At 44.9% G+C, this 23581-nt stretch overlaps 2 protein-coding genes and 1 long non-coding RNA gene across 6 annotated transcripts in view; 1 reads left to right on the plus strand and 2 right to left on the minus strand.

Moving 5' to 3' along the window:
- Positions 1 to 7119: 7119 nt before the first annotated feature.
- Positions 7120 to 9550, minus strand: TBCC (tubulin folding cofactor C). The gene has a single exon (XM_010706814.4). It carries the CDS (start codon positions 9548 to 9550, stop codon positions 8522 to 8524), a length of 1029 nt encoding a protein of 342 aa, XP_010705116.2. The 3' UTR covers positions 7120 to 8521.
- A 54-nt stretch (positions 9551 to 9604) lies between these two features.
- Positions 9605 to 23581, plus strand: part of BICRAL (BICRA like chromatin remodeling complex associated protein) — a 41554-nt gene continuing 27577 nt past the window's right edge. Inside the window, exon 1 of one of the 4 annotated variants that reach the window (XM_085219326.1) lies at positions 9605 to 9641. The gene's annotated coding sequence lies outside the window, so the exon portion shown is untranslated. Of the gene's footprint in view, positions 9642 to 19585; positions 19683 to 20211; positions 23570 to 23581 lie in introns of those variants that run through there. The other 3 variants (XM_085219328.1, XM_031552377.2, XM_085219329.1) reach the window with 3 other exon arrangements.
- On the minus strand, positions 18795 to 19457 carry LOC146544898 (uncharacterized). Its single transcript, XR_014881968.1, has 2 exons — positions 19320 to 19457; positions 18795 to 19083 (listed from the first exon to the last, which is right to left on the minus strand). It is a non-coding gene; the product is annotated as an uncharacterized LOC146544898 (long non-coding RNA).

Genomic DNA, 23581 nt, shown 5'->3' on the forward strand with positions numbered 1-23581 from the left:
CAGGGAAAAATGGACTCAAGCAAGGAAAAACCTGACCCTGTTAGGCTGGAAGCAGGAGAGGTGGGCGAGGGTGCAGATGCTGGGGCAGAGAGGGTGAAGGGGCAGCTCCAGGGCTTGGTGAGGGCACCTACTACCAGCACAGGGTCTGCCTGGGAGGAAGGGGAGCAGAAGAGTGCAGTGCTCCAAAAAAAGTATTTTTTGTAGCCTGCTGCTACATGGGACCATGTGCATTACTTGGTTGCTGCCTTAGATCCTGGGAGGTTGCTCAAGTGGTGATGAAGAACATAAAGCTGCAGATTTTTCTGATGTTCCTCCCCATCTAGGTGGGAGAGCAGATGGTAATAGTGGTTTTCTTAGAGCAGGCTGTTTGCATTGCCACTGCCCTTGCAGGCGAGGGGTGAGTGTGCCAGGGGGGTGGAGGAAGGAAAATGCCCATCGGGGCCATTCTCTACTTGCTGTATGGCTTTTTCTTGGGAGGGCCTGTTAAGCACTTCTGTGCAGTAAGCTGTAGCTCTGAAATAACATCTCTCCTGGCTTTTTGGCATTGGCCTCTTCTCCTGAGTGGCCAGCTATAGGACAAGAGGGAATGGCTTTAAGTTGTTCCAGGGAATGTTCAGGTTGAATATTAGGAAAAGTTTCTTCTCCAAAAGAGTAGTCAGACACTGGCTCAGGCTGCCCAGGAGGTGGGTGGAGTCACTGTCCCTGGAGGCATTCAAGAAATGTGGAGATGTAATACTTAGGGACATGGTTTAATGGGCAATACTGGTGGTAGGTGGATGGTAGGACTAGATGATCTTAGAAATCTTTTCCATCCAAAGTAATTCTATCCCATACCTATGCAGTGCACGCTGCTACATTTCACTAGGTTCTTTAGGGCTCAGGACAAGGTACCGTGGAGGCTGCATTTATCTGACAGCCTGAAGTCAATCCTACGTACATGAAACTAATTTTTTTTTTTCCTTTCCTGTCAGTGCTGACAAAGTAAAACTGTGATAAGTGAAAAATAATTTTTTATCAGGTCTGTGAATCACAGGGATATATGGTGAAATACATTCTGCAGTGCAATTGATAAGACGAGAAATAGTAAACTTGCCCACGGCAGCTGTAAGCCTGGTGTCACTGCGGCTACCGAGAAGTTCTCAGCATTCAGGAGCATAGATAAAGCTGAACAACTACTACCTTACATTTCACTACATTCAGGTGCCCTCAATAAATCTGAGGTAATTCAATTTTATACACTGTGCTGTTTGCTATTAATTCAGGAGTGGTAAAATAGAACATGTAGTGTATGTGCTACAGTTGGAAAGATTAGTGCAGTGGAAAGGTGATACAGGAGTGAAATGGCAAAAGGGACAAAAGGGAAAGAATGCTCACTAATCTCTGAAGATCTAGGCTCGAGGGGAAAAACTCCACAAGGGAGGGATCTCCAACCAGAGAACCTTCCCCAATGGCAGTCAGCCCTTAAATGAGGTCTAAGAGAGGTGCAGCCAGGTTCCACCCTTTCCAGTCACATACCTGAACTGCCTTCAGTAGTTCAGGCCATGACTCAACAGTTCCCATACAATATGCTTCAAGGCTCATTGGTACCTTCAGATTTACTCTCTTAGTCCTCTCTTTACATAAAGGCAACAGAAGAAATTGTAATAAGCCACTCCCAAATGGTTAATGCTTTCTGGGAGATGTTCCCCTATTCACCTGATGCTCAGGACCTCAATGACTTCATGTGACTTCTTTACAGTTATCACAGGGAGTTATCAAAACAATAATGATTTGGAAATTTGCTGTTTATTTAAGTAGTGTCAAGATTTCAATACCAGTTAGAGGCTCAGGGTAGTCAAAACTTCCTATTTATCAAATCACCATCCTTGCAAGTTTTAAAAGGGATTGGTACCAGTAAATTTTGTGCTATGCTCCCTTCAAAAAATGAAGCTAACAATTAAGAAGTGGGGAAATTATGTTTCCAGCTCATTCCAGATGGAGGTAACAAACAACATGTGAGCTTCAGCAAAGTGATGAGCTGAGGGCTGGCTCTAGCACAGCAACTTAGAAAAGGGGAAAGTGATGGGGGGGATCATTGAGAAGTGTTTTATGGGGTGGGCATTACAGCAAAGAAAGCTATTTTTACCTGCTCTCTGCTCTTATTGAAAACCTTTATCTTGGTTCAGACTGATCATTAATTGTGTGGATTTCCTGCCTGATAGTTCACCTGGAAAAATCTTGAAAATGATCCAAAGCAGACTAAAGCTAATTGCACAAGGATGTGCAAGCTAATGGTGTCCTCAGAGGCTGCATATCAGACTCAAGTGTGTAATTCATTTGCTGTTCTAGAGGGAAAAAAATGTTAGAATAAAATGTTCAAATGATTATTGATCTGCTAGGAATCTCCACAAAAGTGGTCAAATTCAAAATATTGTTACAAAGTTTTGATTTCTGTAGGTAACAATACAATATTGGTACTTTTGCAAAAAGCTATGCCTGTTAACATAAGCATAACCCAGAAAAATTACCAGTCAGGGAGACTGGAAAACGTACTACAGATCATTAAATCCAGTATCTGCTATATAGATGCTGCCCAGCCCTGTTCCTACCATGCTCCTGACAAAGTCTTTATGAATAAGGTTGTTAAAAAACAAATTCCCTTTATACAGGTGCAATCTGTGTCTAAATTATGGAAGTGCTTTTAGTTGGTTTAAAAATGAAACAAAACAAAAAAAACCTCCTGGCTTAATCTGTTTCTTTCAGTTCTGTGATGCAAAATGGGTGGCTTTCTTGTCTCTTAATTAATTGTTGTCTTTCTTCTTTTTCCATGATGGCATGACCACAGGGGTGAAGGCATCTGTTTTAAATGTCATAGGAGGTCACTGTGTGGAGATAAGAAATATATTTATGTGCTGTAGTTGGTGGTTTTGCTTGAATTTGTAATCGTGCAATGTGTGTGTAAGGCAAATGTTGAGTCACGGCCTGAACCACTGATTGATCACCTCAGGAAAGGACTGGGTCAGTCCTGGGAGCACAGGTGAAGGCAATTCAGCTATGTGACTGGAAAGGGTGGAGCCTGGCTGCATCTCTTAGACCTCGTTTAAGGGCTGACTGCCACTGGGATGGATCTCTGGTTGGAGATTCTTCCCTGTGAAATTTTTCCTGTGAGCCTATATCTTTAGAGACAGGTGAGTGCTTTGCCTTTGTAATGACTTTCTATCTTTGCTAGTCTCTTTGTTATTGTATCTCTTGTATTGACCTTCCACCCTGCTGATCTTTCTGATTGTTGCAGCGTTGAAGGACAGCCCTAAGAAGCAAGGTGCTGCGATGTTGTATCATGTTATATAAATAACAGGCAGAGAAAAAGCCTGGTTTGCTTTTCCTCCTGTGCATACAAGCAAATGGGTAGCCTGCTGTATGCATGCCACACAAAGTGCCCTTGGGTCTTGAGGCTGGGAACGAAGGTATGTGGCTGAATCCAGTGTTGTGGCTGCTGTACGTCTCAAAGGGCAATGTGATGTACCAGGTGTACTGTGGATCTTCAGTACAGATTTACTCTGGATGGTTCCTGGCACTTCACCCATCCTTTATCCCCAGCGTGGGTAGCATGTTGGAAAGCCTGGTCTGTCTTTGAACCATGAGGTGCTCATTATGAGTGTTTACTTGTATTACTGTAATGCTTAAAGCATAGGGTTGACTGCTAAAGAATGAGTCATAAATCAATATTTGTACTTGTAGAAACAGGAGGGAAATATGTTGGAAAGTGGAAGAAGCTTACAAAAGACTCACAGTAGTCACTGCTGGAAAACATCTCAGCAAAACAGATGGAACCTGAAGTCAATCAGACAAATTGGATCAGGTTGTGAATACAAATGTTGAAATTCCACAAGCGGCACAGATTTTTTCCTTGCAGGTGATGAAACTGGCTTTTCAGTACAGTACAGACCATAAGCTTTCTTGTGTGGATCAGAGGGCCCTACCCAGAAAAAGAAAAAATGCCACAGTTGCAAGTGGGGAGGGTCAGATGGGGAGAAGGAAGTAAGAGGGGAGAGCTGAGCAACGAAGTGTTGATAGCCAAGAGAGGGACAGAAATGCAGTGGCTGCATACTCAGGATAGGATGTCCAGATGCACTGCTGGCCTCACTGGAAACAGCAGCAAAGCTCTCAGTCGCTTCCCTAGGGTCAAGCTTTTCCACCATTTGTCTGTGCTATATCCCAAAATGCCAACAAATATGAACACTCATAGATCTGTGCAGTGCTGAAGAACTGTCTTTTAAGCTATTTTATTTAGTTCATGAACACATGAGATTTAAAAAGCTGAGCAAGGTTGCTGTGGTGAACCACAGTAACTCTTGCTTTGCAGATGTCTGAAGGACAAGCCAACCAAATCTCTGCAAGAATGTTTGCTCTTGCAACTCTCTGTGGAAAATTGTTCCGTGCTTCAGTACTTTGTACTGCTCAGAAATTTTATGCTTTTCCACCAGTCAGCCCTCTGTTCAGAGCCAATTTACATCTAGCTTTATTGTGCTGTTTATTATCCTCTTGATGTATTCATAACCACGGCCCCAGCAGGCATTTGTTTTTCAGCCTATGAAGCCTAGCAGAAGTAATTTTGTGCGCGTGTGGTTCTAAAGAAGTGCCTTGTTTATTCTGGTGGCAATAAAACACAAACCAAAACTACAGATCTTGAGAAAATGTTGCTCTGGTCTCACATTATGAACAGTACAGGTGCTAAGATAGAAAGATACAAATGCTGCTGCTGTTTGTCCTGACTGCAGGCAGCAATCAGCTCTTGGTATTCCTGCTCACCTGGTGGGACAACCTCCTCTGAGATCCATCTTCTCCCTTGTATCAGGTCTTAGGCCCCGTGCCTTCCTTCTGGGCAAAGCAGCATGAAATCAGTTTGCTTTCAAAGCAGATGTACTGCTTTTACACTCCCCATAGCAAGATTGTGAGCCTGACTTCATTGCAATCTGCTCAGCCACAAAAACAGCTCTGCTCAACCCAAGGCTGAGCAATATCTCCTTAACACAACTGCTTTTTCCCCCACAGGCCTTGGGAGATTCTTGCAAGCTCTAATAGGTAAGACGTTAAGCAATGCTGGCTCCTGGCCTAGGAGAGGCTGTCAGGCAATTTTCTTTGTGTCAGCATTGCTTACTGTACTGAAGCAAGGAGCAGCGTGCCACTCTCTTTCCCTGCAAGCTGCGATTAGCAGGGACACAAAGCAGCTCTGACCGGCCGGCACTGAGCGTCTCCTTGACCCAGGAGCACACCTGGGTGGCACAGCTCCCGACAGCTGCTGCCCCAGCACTGCCTGGCCCTGCCTCTGGGTACTGCAAGAGCAGGCTTCAAGAGGAAAACACAGCAGCTGAGTCCCTTACCGCTCTCACCCTTGCCCAGACGGCTCCAGATATATTTCCTCACACAGCTTGAATGCGACCATGCACGAGCTGCTTCACCACAGAGACAAGATTGCATAGAATTCCTGACTCGGTAAAACCAGGCACTCTCACTGAGTGCATTTCATCACTAACGTACTGAAGATATCCTCAGTCCTCTGGAGTAAACCACCCCAGGCTTACCTGAAAATTGCAGGAAGTAATTTTTCCGATGACTTTTGGCAGTTGAGGCAAAAGGTAAGCGCAACCAAGCTACAAGCATTGTAGATTCATCTCTTAGTCACTCAGTGTTTAGTATTTGCTCAATAAATAGTTCCAGTGAAAGTCTAGATAACCCCACATTCTAGACCTGCCAAAGTATCCCCCAGATACTATTTCCAAAATGTTAAACTAGAGTCTATCATTGCTAAAAGAAATTGTTTCCAACGTAGAAAGAAGAAATTGATTTACTGACAGACTAAACATTTTAAAGAGGATTACTACACGTGTAACTTTCCTATCAATATTTTTCTGTGTACTACTTCCATGCTTTTAAATACTTCTGTTAAAAAAAAAAAAAAAAAAAAACAACTACATGAACAGAATGAACATATCCATACATCTGAGTTACCCTTCCCACTACATTTGACTGGAAGATGGATTTCTTATCAAATGATGAACTGCACTTTTGGGACCTCAGTTCTACTCTCTCTTGCCTTGTTGAATTTGTCCTCTTTTACCTACAGATGTGATGTCTTTGGAATACTGGCATCCATTATGCTGGTCAGCGAACAGGGGCTCTGCACTGCTGCTGCCAGGATGAAGGCTTTCTTCTGGGACAGCAGTGGTGCCCTGCTGGTGCCTGTGCCATCTGTGACTCCTCTTCCTCAAATATTTTTAATGTTTAAGTCACTCCCTACATAGTGATGCCCAGATATTTGTTTCTTCCATTAAAAAGACTTCCAAAAGTTGCTATTTCATTACTCACGCAGCCTCTGAATATGCCAACAAAACTCTTCTAGCACTTGTGTTCATGTAACGTGTTACTGTTAATGCACTTTGGTTTTCAAAGTTTTTTATATTCCTGTGAAAATTATTCTGTTAAGAATTCTACCTTCTAAAAGGTGCAGAGACGTTTAACTACCTGGGTGCATATTTTATGGTACACAGAACCATGAACACATATTAAAAAACTTGGCTGACCAAATATCCTCATGCCTGAAATTGGATTTGCTCATCTTTTGTCATACCAGAGACCAAGATCCAGTTAGCAAACTTGTATTACTGAAGTAGTGATAAACATTTAAGGGAAAGTAACTGCCAGGAGCAATTTGCTGTAAAGTTACATTGCTGAAGGACATTGAGTAATTTTGATTTGACAGAAGTACTTTGCAAAGAAGTACATGGTACTGTCCAGCAGCACATAGAGCAAATTAATGCTTATAGCCTTTGGCTAGCAGAACAAAAGTGTCTGTGTGGGCTTTTGCTTCATTTATTTTTTTTAACAGGCCAAACATCTTGCTATCATGCCCTGAAAGTGGGTCTGTCACTACCAGCATATTTGGGGAAATAATATTATCTAATCAGGCTGTGTACATCAATGTGTTGAAATTAAGATATGTCGGAGTTGCATCTAATCATCTCCCTTTAACAGGTATTAAAACCAGCATATGTTAAAGCAACAGTATCGGTGTTCTCTCTGAATGATTTTATGATGCTGTCAATGCATGGTGAAGGAACAACTCAACTCAAAACAAGCTACTGAAATGCAAAATCCAGTTTTCATTCAAAAAAAAAGTGTACATCAACAGAAGTAAACAATGGTGAAGTTGTAAAAATAATAAAAAAAAGCACCCTTTTTTTAAATCCCTTTTTAAATTAAATGTGCTGAAAAAACATGTTAAGTTTCTCTGTTGCTCCAAAGCAGTTAAGAACTCAAAATACTCCTCATAACAGTAACGTGGCTTCGGTGGATTAGTCAGTATTAGAGGCACATACAATGATAGGGCAGCATAAATATTAGGCAGAGTTCTTAAATACAACTTTTGAGCTGCTATTTAAGCAAGGTAATATTTCATTATTTCAACATTTCATACTGTTAAGTGGTCATTATAAAAAGAAACCTCCATCATAATGTAGTTTTTTTTCTGGTATTGAACAAGAGTGAATTAACAGGACTTTAGAGGTAACTGTGCACCAAGGGCCTTTATGCAAGATGTTATTCTGGAACCCAAATACTGTGCTCTGTTATCACATTTTATGAAGTCCCTCTGTCAGCACTGCACCTGATAGGCAGTGGCAGTGCTGTGAGCTATGATCACAGCAAAGCTCACTGGCTGCCAGCAGAAAAAACAACCATTGGGACATGCCTGAACACTGCTGCCCTGAAACTTGTGATGTCTGTCAGCAAACAACGTATGGCCCGAGAGGTACACAAGTCTAATCTTATTCAGGTTCTTGCTGTTTACAGAAGCAGCTTCCTTTCGCATATTTTGAGAATGCCGTTGTTCAGTATTTATCTACCTTCTAGAGGCAGATTTCAATCATTAATACAGTAGGAGAACGTTACGTTTTCATTAACCTTTTTTTCCTTGAAATAGAAGTCTGACTAACAGCTGTCACCCACACAGCAGAACCTGGGTCCCAGATGCATTGCGGCCCAGGATTCACCTGACATACAGTACTCATGTACAAACTCCCTCTTTAAACTTCTGTTTGCTGCTTCAGTGAATATCTCCCTCCTCCATATCCGTCACAGCAGTGTGTAATTGCTTCACTGCAGAAACGGGACAGATTTGGCATTCCCTCTTTTCAGTTGACTACAGCTTGCACTAGCAGGGAGCTCGGATTCTGCCTGGCTGAGTGACAGCAGCACAGCAGCTCCAATCAAGGACTGCTGCCACATGAATACCGGTGCCCCCAGCCCCATCTTAATTAAAGAAATTCAGCAATGAGGTACTGTAGCAGTTGGCCAACCCAGCAATACATACAGCAGCAAATTTAGTAATAGTAAACTACATCCGAGTGGTATTTTAAAGGAGAGCAGCCAGCCACAGGCTGTAACTCCCCACTGAAGCACCACCCGCAATCATTTTATGGCCCGTAGAGGTGAAGCCCTCCCGCCCGCGGATCAGCACGTTGCTGGCAGGCTCCATCGCTCGCCGTCAGTCCCAGAAGCTGACACGCTCTCGCTCGGGGATGAGGCTCCAATTGGGCGAGGGCCTGTCGCTCGCCAGCCAGTCAAAGTCATCCACCAGGTTCCAGTTGTTGCTGTTTCTATCCAGCCCGGATGACTCGAAGTCCGCCTCGATGCCCGGATAGCTCCACGCGTAGGGCGCGAAAGACACCTCGCTGCAGTCCTCGATGACGGCCCTGCTGGTCACCTGCACGTAGAAGCGGCTGCCGCGGGTGCGGTGCGTGCGGAGCTGCTGGCAGGCCACCACCAGCTGGCATTCGCTGCAGCCGTCCACCAGCACGGAGGTGGAGACGGGCCCGCACAGCACGATGCAGCCGCGGCACTCGCGCACCCGCAGCGTGTTGGGGTTGCCGCGGAGCCGCACCCGGCAGCCGCGCAGCTCCTCCAGCACCACGTCGCGCTGCAGCAGCTCGGTCGGGCCCAGCTCCAGCTCCCGGCCCTCGATGCGGCCGAAGCCGCACAGCGGAGGCCCGCCCGGCTCTCCCTCGGCGCTGCCCGGGGCCGGCGGCTCGGCGGGCTCCTCGGGCTCGGCGGGGCGCGGCTCGGCGCCCGGGGCCGCTTCTTTCTTCAGGCTGCGGAAGGCGAACTTCTTCTTGGGCCGCAGCTGTTGCCGCCGGGCCGCCAGGTCGGCCTGCAGCCGGGACACGGCCTCCTGGCCCTGCCGCACCTCGTAGGGCGCCAGGAAGCGCACGCTCTCGGTCAGCAGCTTCTGCAGCCCCTGCAGCCGCGCCGCCGCCTCCTCGGGCCGCTCCGCCGCCAGCAGCGCCTCCACCGCCTCCCGCTCCCGCCCGAAGGCGGCGGCGAAGAACTCGCTGCCCTCCTCCCGCACCGTCTGCGCCTCCTTCAGCTCCCGCTGCCGCGCCACGCCGCGCTGCCGCTCCGCCTCCCGCCGCTGCAGCCGCTCGGGCAGCACCGCGGCCGCGGCGCCGCCGGCCTCCGACCCCAGGGCCGCCACGAAGGCGGCCGGCGCCCTTCGCTCCTCACCCGCCGCCTCCATCTTGCGCTCCGTCCCGCCCGCTGCGCGGCGGCCGGCGGGAGGGGCGGAGCCTGCGCGGGTTTAAAGGGGCGGCGCCGCGCGGCGGGATGGGGTGAGTGCCGGCGCCAGGCGCTGCGGGGTGCGGCCTCGGCTTCCCAAACGGGCGGCGGGTGCCGCTGCCCGCTCTCCTCCCGCCGCCGTGCGCGCGGCAGCGCCCGCTCCTCCCCTCTGCCGGCCGCACGCTCGGCCCCTCAGGGCGGCCGAAGCCTTTCCCGCAGGCGGCGGAGCCGCGGGGGAGGGGCGGGCGGAGGGAGGACCGTGGCCGCCTCGAGTGCGCGCTTCGGGCCGGAGCGCCTTCCGGAGGGACTCGGGCTCGGGGCGCGGGCCTGCGCGTCGCTTCGTGCGATGGCTTCGGGACGCCGCGGTCGCGCCGCTTTGTACGCTTCCCCGTGGCCTTCCCTCCCGCAGCGGAGTGGCCGCGGATGCGGTGGCGGTACGGCAGATGCGCTGCCGAGCGGCTGCCGCGCTCTGGCCGTGGTGCGCGCGCTGCGCTTTGTTCCAGGAGGGCGCTCGGGTCTGAGGGACTGTGAGAGCGGCGCCCGTGGGTTGCTGTGTCCTTGCGGTGCAGCTGTGTGAGAGGTACGCAGACGGCTCTACAGGGACGTGGCAGTGGCCAGGAGGGCCGTGTGTGTGTGCGTGTGTGTAAATTCTGTGAGAGCTGCCCTAGGTAGATGTGCAGTGAGGACTGGCATTGCATCTGGCTGCGGAGCGCAACAGTGACCGTGCTCGTTCTGATGTGCTGCTTGAGAGCGGCACCCTGCTTCAGGGAGCGGTGATTTCTACAAAGAAAGTGAACACCAAGCACGTGTACACACATGAATATAAGTGCAACTCCCCTCCAGGACTATAGCTATCACATGCCTTCCTCCTGCGTTCCAAAACTGCCTATAATAAATCAGTATGCAACCTGAACTATCTGCTCATACCAAAGCATAATAAACCCAGAGTAGATATTCCAACTGTGCTGTTAGAAATTACGCCAAAATACATAGTACTCTTTTTTTTTTTTTTTTTTTCTTCTACAATGAGAAATCAAGGGATGCCAAGGATTGAGGGCCCTGGAGCGTGTCCAGAGAAGGGCAACAAAGCTGTGAAGGATCGGGAACACAAGTTTTATGGAGAGTGGATGCAGGAATTAGGTGCGTTCAGTCTGGAGAAGTGGAGCTCAGGGCGGATCTTATTGCTCTCCACAACTGCCTGAAAGCAGGGGGTGATGAGGTGGGAGTCGACCTCTTCTCCCAGGTAACTGTAATAGGACGAGAGGGAACTGTCTCAAGTTGCTCTAGGGAATGTTCACTTTGGGCTTTAGGAAGAATTTCTGCTCAGAAATAACAGTGAGGCACTAGAATGGACTGCCTAAGGAGGTGGTGAAGTCACTGTCCCTGGAGTGCTCAAGAAAAGTGGAGATGTGGCACTGAGAGATGTGGTCAGTGGGCATGGTGGGGATGGGTTGGTGGATGGACCAGATGATCTTAGTGGTCTTTCCCAACCCTAATGGTTCTGTGATTGTCTGGTAGCAGCAGCACTTTGGAACAGGTTGGTGGAGCCTGCAAGGTGATTTGTATTGCTCTGTTGGAATGGATGCACAATGAACCAGAGATGGTCTATTCCATTGAAATATGGGTGGGTAACATAGTGTTTAATGCATTATAGCACCTGACTGTCTCCATGCTGCAAAAATAATGCGTCCAGAATTTTGCTTCTGAAGAATGAGGTTTTAAATCTTAAAAATAAAAAGTTCCTATGTTATAGAAAAGGAGAATGCTCTGTTGTGAAAACGACAAGGATATCTTGAGGCATTCTCACTTGATTTGTTTCTACCGGTGTATTTAGATAATACAGTTATAAAGTCTTCAGCATTTTTGCTAACAGTCAGATCTACTCCTGCAGTACCTGCAGTCATATCAATGTGCGATTGATTCACTGTAAGAAGGAAATAATCCATCTTTCTGTCTTGTTTTGTAAGAAAGGTTTCTAAGTTTCATAACAGGCCTTCTTACTCTCACCAGTGTAGGTAATACCAGTAGGAGCAGTGATGTAATTTCATATCCCATATGTGAGGCTACTCACAGGAATGTGGGCTTCTGTTTTTTTCAGTATGTGCAAACACTACTATTATTCCTAAACAGATGCGACCAGGTGGATGACCTGCAGTGCTTTATATTTGAAAAGATTACAAGCAAATGCTAATATAGGCCCTTCCAAAAGAAAAAACAAACAGTCTATATGCTGTGATACAATGATTAATTATATTCAAGCACCCAAAGTGTGGTAGGGTATGGTAAATTGATTTATTACTTTTTTCTCAAGGTGATTGAAGTTTTACATTAACAAGGCCCAGATACACTTGTGAATAGGAGCTTCTGGGAGAGACTGGAGTCTTTTCACATTGCTAACGCATACAAATAGTTTTTGGGTTACAAGTACAATAACCACAGATACAAAGAGGTGGAGTTTATGACCATAATAAAAAATTAAAAAGAGAGTAATAAAATTCTTCCAACCATCTCATCTTGATACTCCAAAATTACTTTCCACATTTGCAATTTGAGGTTTTGGTATAATTGATATTGGTATGTGTATGTATGTATTTGTGGTAATGCAAAGACTGATAATTTTCTTCCTGACTTTGCTGGAAGTAATGATGTTTTAAAGCTGTTTAATGTGCTCCAATATAATCCATAGAAAACAGAAGACTTAAAATTTCCCAAGCTGTAACCTGCCTTATAGCTGCTGCTTGTTGGTAAGCTGCAGCAAGCAGTTTAGCTGCTAGAGAATTTTGGATAAAAGTTAGGTACGCAGTTCTGCCTACATTATAATTCATTCTTTTAATTTTTTTTTCTTGACATCCTTTAGTTTCTCTTTGCTTTGAAAGTAGATAATACTCATTTCAGTAATATCTTTTCCTGTTGCTTGCTCTATATACTGTTATTTGTCTTAGGTGAAGTTGCAGGTTGCATGTGCTTACATGGATCTAGTGCTGTAGAACTCCAAAAAATGAGCTATAGAACTCATGCTTCTCGGCTTAAATTTGTATCACATGGTTACTGCCCTCCCAGCCTACCTACCTGGAAATACTGTACTGATTAAAACTAATTATTACTGATCTATACTGACTCAACAGAATTAACTCATGGTCTCCTTGAAATGAAGTATACTGCATAGTTAGAGTGAAGATTCAAGATCCTGTCTCAGTTGAGCATTATTTTAATAAGAGAGGTAAATAAACACAAGAGCAACAGGAGCAACTGAGTGTCTGTTAAGAATACATGCAAGGGATTCTTAATCTTGAGGTTCCTGAGCTTGTGAAAGTTAACAATTTCATAGTTGTGGTCTTGAGATGTAGGTTTGCACCTTCTCAGAGGAAGGAAGCAAACACAGCAATTCCTTATCATCATTACATACCTCCAACACTGACACTTTTTATTTCAAAGGGTTTAATACATGTACACTGCACCATAAAACACAGAAAGTGCTGCTTCATCTTTTAGCTGTGTTTTTAAGAAAGGCAGCAGCCTCTGTCTTTTGCAAGGGGTTCTTATCAGATAGATGCGATCTGTGAATGCCTGTTAGATTGAGCTTCTCCAGAAGAGATTAGCAGGTGAATGTAATTACTTCTGGCTGCAGAGTAGGTGCTTCAGTGACTTGCTCAACCATAGTATGCTACTGCCAGTTATAGTAAGATCTTTTCTAACTCTTCTGGCACTGTCATCAGACACTAAAGAAAGATGTAAGCTATATTATGATTCGTTTAAGATACTGTTGACTGTACATTTTTTATGGTGGGCTGGGGCTTCAGTAAAAGGGGCTGTCAAGCTTCTGTACTTCTTTGTGTTCTCTTGAAAAAATTTACAAAGTCCTTAATCATGGCTGGTACACTGATTGCTTTTTAAAAAGCTTTTATTTGGACTAAAATGATATTCTTTAAATATTTGGCCATATGGAAAAGCAAGACAATGTAAAATATTGTGTATTTTTAAAATCACTAATTAGAGAGTTAGAACAACAGCTATAAAACTTGGTGCATCTTAATTGCAGTGAGTAATGTGAAAGCTTTGAAATATAATCCTCGGGAACACGTAAGATACTAATTATATTCTGACCAGTCAAGGTGCACTTGTTTTGAAACAAGTCTGAGCTGGTCACTTCAGAGAACCTGGCATTCCCCGTACCAGAGGTGGAAAAACAAATTCATTTCTACAGAAATGAGTTATCCTCCAAAAGCCAAGATGGACTTCAAAGCATAACACATTATGACGAGAGACACTGGAAGATTAATAAAGCAAGGCCCAAATACTTAAGCAAAAGCTCGAGAAGTGTACTTAGGTTTAGTCTAAGCCTAGTGTCTAATTGGTATTTAGGACCCCAGCTTGCTAACTGACCTAAGTTAAATTCTGAAGACCCGAGTATGTAAATCACAGATCCTGTCTCATTGTGCCCAGAAGAATCAGAATCATAGAAGGATACTGTGAGAAACAGTACTGAAAGCTTTGCTGAAATTCAAAAACATTACATCCACTGGCTTCCCCTGGTCAACAAAGTGGGTAACTTTGTAATTAAGGGAGATTAATTTCATTAAATAGGACCCTCCCTTGTGTACTTGTGTTGACCACGACTGCATTGTCTTTCAGACGTTTTTTAGTAATTCCCGGAATAACCTTTTCGATGATTTTGCCAGGCACTGAAGTGAGACTGATAGGCCTGTAATTATCAAGATCTTCTTTCTTGCTCTTGAAAACTGGGACAGTGTTTGCTAGCTTCCAGTCAACTTGGACCTCTCCAGATTACCAAAACCACTGAAAAACAATTGAGAAAGGTCTTGCAATGACACCAGCCAGTTCTTGGAGTACTATGGGATGAATCCCTTTGTGCCACATATATACACACAGCTAGAGTAGCAAATCCTGCACAAGTTCAGGGCTGGCTGGGAGTTTATCATTACTGCAGTCTCAGTCTTCCAGCTGAGGGCTCTGGGGCTTCCAGATCAGTGTTGAAGACATGCGAAGGCAGCATTAAATGCCTCTGCTTTTTCTGTGCTCCTGTTTGTGAGGTGACCATCCTCATCAAGTAACAGAGCACTATTATCTCTGATCCTCCTTTTTTCTTAATGTATTTGAAATAATAACGTATTTGTATTTTGTCATTCCTCACATTTACTGTGCCATTTTAACTGAGCTCTGGCCACACAAATTTTCTCCATGCAATGATGAACAGCATCTCTGTAGTTCTCCCACATTGCCTGAACTCATTTCCAGGGCCATGCATTTTCTTTTTCTGCCCAAGCTCCAGAAGATCTTTGCTCAGCCAAGCCAACCTTCTGCCCCACTTGCATATCTTCCAACATTTTGAAATTACCTGTTTCTGTGCTCTTAACAGGTTGTGCTGTTTATATAACATATGTATTTATTCTTAAATCACCCACAATACTTCAGTTCTATTAGCAATGGCCTTTTTGCTAGCTTCTTTGCCTTACTGCTATTTTTAATTGGTACTATTTTTTTTTTAATCTTGTGTCAGCTTGTAAATATACTTTCATGTATTTTTGTATCCGTATTCACCTGTCGTTCTCCTATTTGTCTATTCAAAACTAGCTATGAACAGCTCCAAATTTTCTGCCACTGTTTCATAGTCTATATTTCTTCTGTAAATTTTGGCGTTGTTGAAGAATATTTCTCCAGATATTGTTGTAAATCTCTGTCTCTTCAGAGGTGTTTTTCCTCAGTACAATCCAGTAGCTGATTCTCTTAAGGTTATTCTAACTTGGGAGTGAGCGTTATTAATCTTTCAGACTCAATTATCCATTTTACGGTAGTCTAAACTGAAGAATATGAGACTCTATTTAAATAACCTCGAGCATGATAAAGTTATTCTTTATCTGTTTTAGTAGTAATATTCCTGTGCCATTTGTTTAAATGAGTGGTCCAATCGCCACATTTCTGTTTCTATGGATCAATTTTCATGCTATGAATCTGCCTCTCATGAAGGCAGAACTCTCCAGAATCTCATCTGACATCCATTGCAGAACAGCCCTGTTGGCCTTTACACAACCTCTGGTCACATAAACCTAACCTGCTTTTCCTCTGGTATAGGTGTGAATCTCTTGTTCTCAGTTATGTCCTCTTACTACCCACATCCTAACCAATCACCCCTCAAGATAAGTATTGGTTAGATAGTCCCACGTTGATAACTGATACTGGTGTTGTGCAGCTTTTATATGTTACATTATGCAGCTGTGACCCTCATTTTGTAGGTAATGTTTTGTATAAGGCATAATGTCAGCCTGAAATTCAAAATATTTAGGAAAATTTGATTGTTGGGTCACCTGAATGTTGGTGGTAACTATTCAAAATTTGGCAGTTCATATGGTTACTTAAGAACTGTTTTGTTTTTTTTTTAATGTAGCATGTTGCATTTCTATTCTGTTAAGTTCTGTGTTTCCACTGTATTTGAGTGCCCCACTTTTCAAGTGCTGTGACCTCTACTTCTCTATTGCTTGTACCTTTTAACGATGACCTATTTGTTTCTGTGCCATCGAGCTCAGAGTTATTTATGCTTATCTAAATTAGTAATTCTTAAAAGCAGTATGTAGTTGAAGTGTTGTGTTTGGTGATGAACTGACACAACCACCATGTTAAGGGATGGAAGGATAAAGGAGTATGGGAGGAAGGAGTGCCATAAATAGAGCTGAAGTAGTATGGGATCTACAGTCAGAAAAAGGAAGCAAGACTGCACTGTAGTAAATGGCATTCCTTTCCATCCGATATAGCTCAGAGAAGATGCAGTGCGTTGAGGTTACAAAGCAGCTATTCATGCAAGAATCTTAGGATGACTGTGGAATTCATTCATTTAATGCTTAGTCCTTAAATTCTTTCACATGAATCTGCTGCTTCGTGATCTTCTTTTGGGGTAATAACGTAGGATTGCACAAGAATAAGAATGCTTGTGATACATAGCTAGAGAAATGGGCTTTTGACTTTGGAGAAGCCTGAAGGCAGAATGAATGGCAGTGGTTTGTATCCCTTTATTTTCTTCATCTCTGTATCAAAGCCTACTTTTCTCTTCTACACAATCTGTCATTTCAAGGCTCTGTATCTCAGCTCACTCCAAACGTGATTTGGTGTCTTTGCACACCTATGAGAGTTGCAGTTGTTAAATAGCATGGTCACAGTTTGACAGCTGATGTCAAAATATATCCAAGTATTATGTTGTGTGATGGGTGCACATGATGTTCCTGGTAGCGGTACTTAAGAATCACTACGCCAACGTCTGTCTTCCATAGATTTCTCCTATTCCTTTTTGACACTGGTCTTTTTTCTCATGCGTATTTTCCCTTTCTCCTCCTGAAGCTGCTACATGAAAATGAATGAGAAAATGAATGAATGTGATTGAGGAAACTATGGAGAGACAGAATGCGCCGCACATAATTTGGAGAATAGGGCTGGTTGAGAAGGACAGCTCTGGGCAGGTGACCTTGGGGTACAGGAATTTTGACACATTGGGGTCTTCAGTTCTAATGCAGTAAGGCAGTGAGAAGAGGGGGGAGCTCCTGGGGCAATGAGACTCCGTTCAGAAACATCATGTGATCCTCTTAAAAAAAGCATGCGTACCTCATCACAAAAGGCAGTAAGTACTGCTTTACAGATGTGGCTTGGAAAATTCTGTAAGACACCAGCAAGCGAGTACGGTACAGCTGAAGACTGATTGCAAACTCCTTAGTATTGAAGGTAACATTAATTTTGCTTTAAGGGCGTATACTTCATTGTGACCAATAAAGTCACATCCAATGCTTGTCTTTTATCTTTTTTTTTTAGTAACTGTTTCTGAACAGATATAGTAAATATAGAAATACATGCAGATTTGCTTCTGCAGAGAATACAGATGGCTCTCATGGGTTCTGCTTTGGTTTTGTCCACTCAGTTGTAATGTAAAGGGTTTTCACCCTTATGCTGGCTGACTTGTGTAGATCCTGAGAACTTTTACAGCTTCAAGCGTCTCATTGTGTAGATGTTAGCTACACATTTTTGTACTGTCCCTGCTCGGTAAGATTATTGCCAGCACTACTCTGAAATGTCACTCGAGGAAAATAAGTGTAAATTACGTTAGTCTTCAGCAATTTACATAGGCTTCTGTGTGTTCCCTGTGACAAGGCAATCAATTCAAAACCATTTGTCTTCCTTCCTCCTTCTCCTTCTTTGTATTGCTTATTTCCTGTTTGTGGTTTCTGCAGGACTGGGAGGATGGCAGTACACTGATCAGATATTCTGTTTCAGAGTGGTGTCCCTCTGAAGCTAAGTTCTATCCTGTGAACCAGATCAGAAGAACAATTGTGGCACCTCTCCAGTTCAAAGGCTCTTACTTTCACGAAATTCTCTGAAGTCAGTGAGACCGATTGGGTTTTCATTCAGAGCAGTTTTAGCCACTGGAAGATTTGCTGGAGTTAGAGACCTTGAAGTTTGGCCTTTCTGATTATCTAATGCTCGTGTCAGAAGTAAGAGCAGTTAGGGTGCTGAGCTCTTCGACATGTAGTGTCAATTCCCATATTGTGGACCACTCACAATCCTTGCACGTGCAGCTCGTATATTGGCTGATGCACCAGGCAGTGCTATATGCTGCTGCATACTGTCTGGGCTGCATGAAGGACCTGCTGGATGCATGCTAGGCCGAGCCTTCCCATGCAGGCAGCAGTCAGACTTTTTGCTGTGGGCATGCAAGTAAACAAGAAATGTGGATGCACCTTGGCTACAGCTTGTGTTTAGGACCAGGCTTAACCTTTATTTCCTGTATTATAACATGAATTGCTATTGCTTACAAATAATATAACCAGACCTTAATTTAAAAACAATTTTAATATGCTTTTCAACAGAAAAAAAAACAACTGCCCAACCATTTCTTGGAGAAGTTCCGCTCAGTGCACTGCCCACATCCATTTTTGTGCCATTGTGTTTAAAAACTAAAAGCACATTTTTTGAGCTGTAAGGCTATTTAAGAAGAATGTTACTAAATAAAGTCTTCAAATCCTTCCCCTAAGGACTTTTAATGAAGCTCTATTTTTTAGGAAGAAAAAAAAAGGGCCACTTCTCTGTAAGTCCCTGGGAATTAAGATTACCGGTAGGAAGAGGGTCTTGGGAAAGATTTCTTATCATAAGCTTATATATTTCTTCATGCTAAGAATGTTTTTAAATAGAGAAAAAACAAAAACGTAGGCTTGTAAGATCATCTGAATAAAGATTTTTTCATTGCATTTTTAATGAATACAGTGAATATTTAAAGTTGAGCGAGCTTTGTACAATCAAAAATCTTTAAACAAAACGATGTGATTAATGTCTGTAAGTGAAGTAGACTGCAGAGCTGTAGCAGCGGGGGTCAGAGCCGTGAGCTGTAACTCCAAACTCCCATTTGGAAGTTACCCGAAACTTTGTCGAGCTGCCGGAGCCGGCGTCCTTTGTTCCAAGCGTGGGTGGTGACAGAAGGACACACCTGAGTACTGCTGCAGCCTGTAACGGGGGCAGATCCTGGTTTTTCCAAGGTGACCCCGCCTTTTATTTTGGGGTGGTCTCTGCCCCCGGCAGCGCTGCTACAAACTCAGTACAGACATCACCCAAGTTCTCAACATCCACGCTGGGTTCAGGGGGAACTTTTTTTTTTCCCGCCCCCAATTTTCCGTGCCCCCAAAACACCCCCCAACTCGCAACCGAAAGCAAGCAGCCCGGGCTCGTACACACTACCAGACCTACGGGTTTCTTGAGGGGGTGGAGGGGAGAAAGCCGGCGAAAGTTTTTAAAGGGCCTGCCGTGCGGCGGGCCGAGCGGCGGAGCAGTCACCATGCCCGCCCGGCGGCTGCGTGTGCCGCCGCGCCGGTGCGGCATTGTCTGGCGGCGGAGCGGAGCGGCGGCCCGGGCCGGGCGGCGCGGCGCGGTGTGCGCGGCTGTGCTCGGCGCGGCTCCGCTCTCCTCGCGCTCTCTTTCTCTTTCCCCCTCTCTCGCTCCCCCCTCCCTCGCTCGCTCTCTCGCTCTCCCTCTCTCTCTCTTACACTGCCAGCCCCTGATGTGATGGCGAAGAAACCCCGTTGACAAGGCACTGCTTTTTCATGACGGTGAGTTTCCCTTTGAGTGTATTATAATTTTGTGATAAAAATTTCAAGGAAAAAAAAAACACACAACCTCCTTCCTCCCTTCCTTCGGGGAGGGAAAAGAGAGGGGGGAAATCTATCTCCAGACAGACAGAAAAGAAAGAGGAGCAAATTAACAGCCAGGAGTTGCCAAAACCAGGATATTAGGTTTCAGCCCAGAGAGCTATTGGCTCTGGGGCTATGTATATAAATATATATCGGGAGAGAGCGAGCAGAGGGGCCGGGAGGAAGAAGAGGGATGCGTGGTGCGGCTGTTGTTCGGGCAGATGTGGATTCACATGGAAATGAACCATATATCTGTTTTCGGCGAGGCTGGCGGCGGCGGCTGCCGAGGGCACTTAGGAAAAAAAAAAAAAAAAGTTGTTTCTTAAAATAAAGGCGCGGGGGGAGGTTGAGGGAGATAAGGTTTCAGGTCCAGGCTGATAGCTGCGGAGAGGGGAGAGGTTTGGGGTGGGTTTTTTTTTTTTTTCTTGCTGATGCCATGCAAATGCAGGAGAGGAGGGAAGAAAAATCTCTTTTAATGACTCATTGATTGAGCCGGTTTAAAATTAGTTGTTGTTGTTGTCTTTTTTTTTTTTTTTTTTATTTTCCGCCCCCTTGATGGCCATCGAGAGAGGGATGGAAAAGGAGAGGAGGGAGAGTGTGTGTGTGTGTGTGTGAGAGAGAGAGAGTGAGGGAGAGAGGGGATGGAGAGAGTGTGTGAGGGAGAAAGAAAAATAATCTTTTCAAATCTCCTCCCTCTTTTTTTCCCCCCTCGTTTCTTTGCTTTTCTCTAAAGCTCTGTGGTCTGTGAAACACTCGTTCTTCCTCCTGCTCGGGAAAATGGAGACGTGCCGTCTCGCTGCCGGCCGCGGCGCCGAGAAGAATTTTTCTCTCCTTTTTTCCCTTTTTCCCTCCCGGCTCGATGCGTCCCTCTGCCCGGCCGCTCGCCGCCACCCTAATCCCGTCACTTCTCGCAGCTCGTGGCTCAGCTTTGCGCCTTCTGGGGATTTATTTTTCGCTCTTTTCCTCGCTTTCGGTGCCGCCACTAGATTCGATTCGATTCGTTCGGTGCTTGCTTTGCCGTTTCCTCCAAGCCGCTCGGTGCCTGCCGCTGCCAGCCGCGATGGACACGGCGCTTTTTGGGGGTGCGCGGAGCCCCGGGCGGTAGGTCCTGCTGGGGCTGCCCTCCGCGGTGTCGTCTTTTTAAAATTTATTATTATTTTTTATTTTTTATTTTTATTTTTTTTTCAGGGAGAGAATATTGCACTGTGCCTTTTAAAATCTAACAATAAACCGTCTATTTCTGGAGCCAGCCGCTCTTTTTTTTTCCCTTCTGGGCAGATGCGTTTATTTGTGCGATCGGGACTGTTTTCCTTAGGACCAGTAGTGCTTTTGTAAATACTTTGTGCTCGTGGATAAAACAACGTTTGGCGGACGTAGAGGGGAGCGGGGCGATGGGTGCAGCAATGCCTCTGTTCCTCATGCGCTCCTGCTATCAGCTGCAGGGTTCTCTCACGGATAATAAAGCCATAACGCATTAATATAAAAGCGGGGCAGAGCCGTATGGCGAACGTTTAAACGTATTCGGAATTACTATTAAATATTTAACAGCGGGAGAAGGAAGGAGGTGCTGAGGCCTGTTCTGTTTCCCAGCTCCCTGCACAGCTCCGGGCTCCCTAACGCCGAGCTGAAGGGCAGAGGGCTGCCGGAGCTGCGGCCGGGCACCGCTGCCAGCCTGTGCCGAGCGACTGTGCCTGCGAGGGAGAGTAGGGCAGAGCCGGGAAGATGGCGCTGTCTGGCTTCCTGCCAGCGTTTGTTGCGCAGTTTCGCAGTGATTCTCCTCCCCCACGGGCGCCATTTTAAGGCCCTCGCTGCTGTCGCTGAGCCGGTTGGGGCGTTGCCGCCGCGCCTGTGTCGGCCGTCTGTGTAGGAAGCGTTGTCTTCCCGGGCAGACAGAAGTGCCCCTACGTATCCCAGCCGCGAGTTTTCTGCTGTGCTTGAGAAAGCGGTATACGAGGTTCCCTCTGTGCGCTGTGGGAAGAGAGGCGAGGGATTGTTGGCTGTTGTGTGCTCGGGGGGCACAAAGGAGGGCTCCTGCAGGCAGCTCCTTTCTCCTTTGTCACCCGTGTCTCTCATCTCAGAGGTCTCTGCTCCAAAGATACCCCTTAGCTGCCTTTTGTACCTATCAAACGCGTGTTTCTTGGCACGAGGTGTGTTCAGGGCTTACAAGGAAGAAGGATTCGAAAGAACGTTCCCTTCTGTTGAGACAGAAATTATGGGATACAATTAAAGGGGCAACTCACCTTTGTTAGGTACTTAATTGCAGCATGTGAGGCGAAGTAATCATTGGTAAAGCACCTTTAATACTTGTAAAAATGTTTGCAACAATTCAAGTGCAAGTAGCTTTGGTGCGTGGGTAAACAACTCACTTCCTTGATAACAGTGTGTTTCGTTTTTGTCTGGCCTTACACCTAAATCATCCAAAGTTGTTATTATTCCTTTTTTTCAAATGTCCTGACTATGTAATATGGTTGGTGCTCGTGGTTTAACAGCAACATCTGCATACAGGAATAGCAAGGATGCTACCAGACCAACTCATGCTGAGCCCACTAAGGTGGGTGGAATGCTCGATTCTTAAATGCTTTTCTAAACATGATTTTAAAAGGACTCCCCACGGCTCTTGCTCATTTCTGAGGAAGTGGGAGTTTTTTTTTCATTTGAGGTTAAATCCTTCACGTGTTGGTCATGGAGGGTTTTACGTTGCATTTCTAGTGAAATGCACGTTGTTATTGCTTGAAATGCTCTGGAAAAAAGTTACCTGTGTATAAACTCCCTTCTGAAGTCTTGGGGACAGCTTTGTTAATGTCTCAGTTTTTTAGTGATCCACCTGCCAAAACTCTTAATAAATTACTTTAAAATGTAAGTGTGGAGTGTAGTATTCTCTCATTATTTCAGAAATCTTTAATACATGACACTGACCTTTCCTTGAAGCAATTACTTTGTATCTTTGCTAACAACCTTGGGAATAAGACAGAAGTTATTCTATTTTATTTTTTTTTTTAGTGCAAATATATTTTTATGCAGTAAAGCACTAAAGATTTGCTGATTTTTGTCTGGTTTTCATAATTTTTTTTTAAACTAATGAGGAAATCTGATAAAATGAGTATTTTCCCAGTGTGAAAGAGATCTTGTGTACGCATACTGCGCCAACGTGCTTCCATTAAAGTTAAACATATGCTTGAGTTGAAATCTTTGTCAGCTAGAAATTAGATGTATCTAAAATGAATAGGTGAAGTATATTTCTGCATACCTACTATGTTTCTTTGTCCAGATCTGAGATGAAAAGCTTTGTTTTGTTTTAAGTAGTGCTTTGTGTCCTCACCTTGCTGTGTTGATTGAGGAGTGCAGGAGCTCATGGCATTGATAGTCTGGTCCAGTTGTGCACGGTGGCTTGTTCACCAGTATGCTGCCGATACATACTGGATGTGTTTTCACTGTGTGTGGTTGCAGTATGAGTACTTGCACAATATGATATTAGAATGTTCTTGAGTTGAAAATGGAAAAGGAAGCATGTTTGTGGTCTTAGGTGTGGTCACTGCTGTGTAGTTGTACTTTTTACAGAAGCGGTTGTGCTCTATCTTACTAATTACGTGACCTTTACAGAAGTTAGTTTTTCCTGTTCTCCGACCCTGCCAGTGTCTTTTTTTTTTTTTTTTCTTCCCCCCCCCCAGTATAGTTTATATATTTAGTTATATTATGCGGTGGGGGGGAGAGGGAAAAATACAAGCAGAAGAACCAAGCCAGCTCTACTAGTATAAGCTGCATTTCCTTCAAAAACCCTTTTGTGCCCACAAAACTTAGAAATGTAGGTAAGTGCATAG

The sequence above is a fragment of the Meleagris gallopavo genome, chromosome 2, assembly GCF_905368555.1.
Source record: "Meleagris gallopavo chromosome 2, MGAL_WU_HG_1.1, whole genome shotgun sequence".
NCBI lineage: Eukaryota > Metazoa > Chordata > Aves > Galliformes > Phasianidae > Meleagris > Meleagris gallopavo.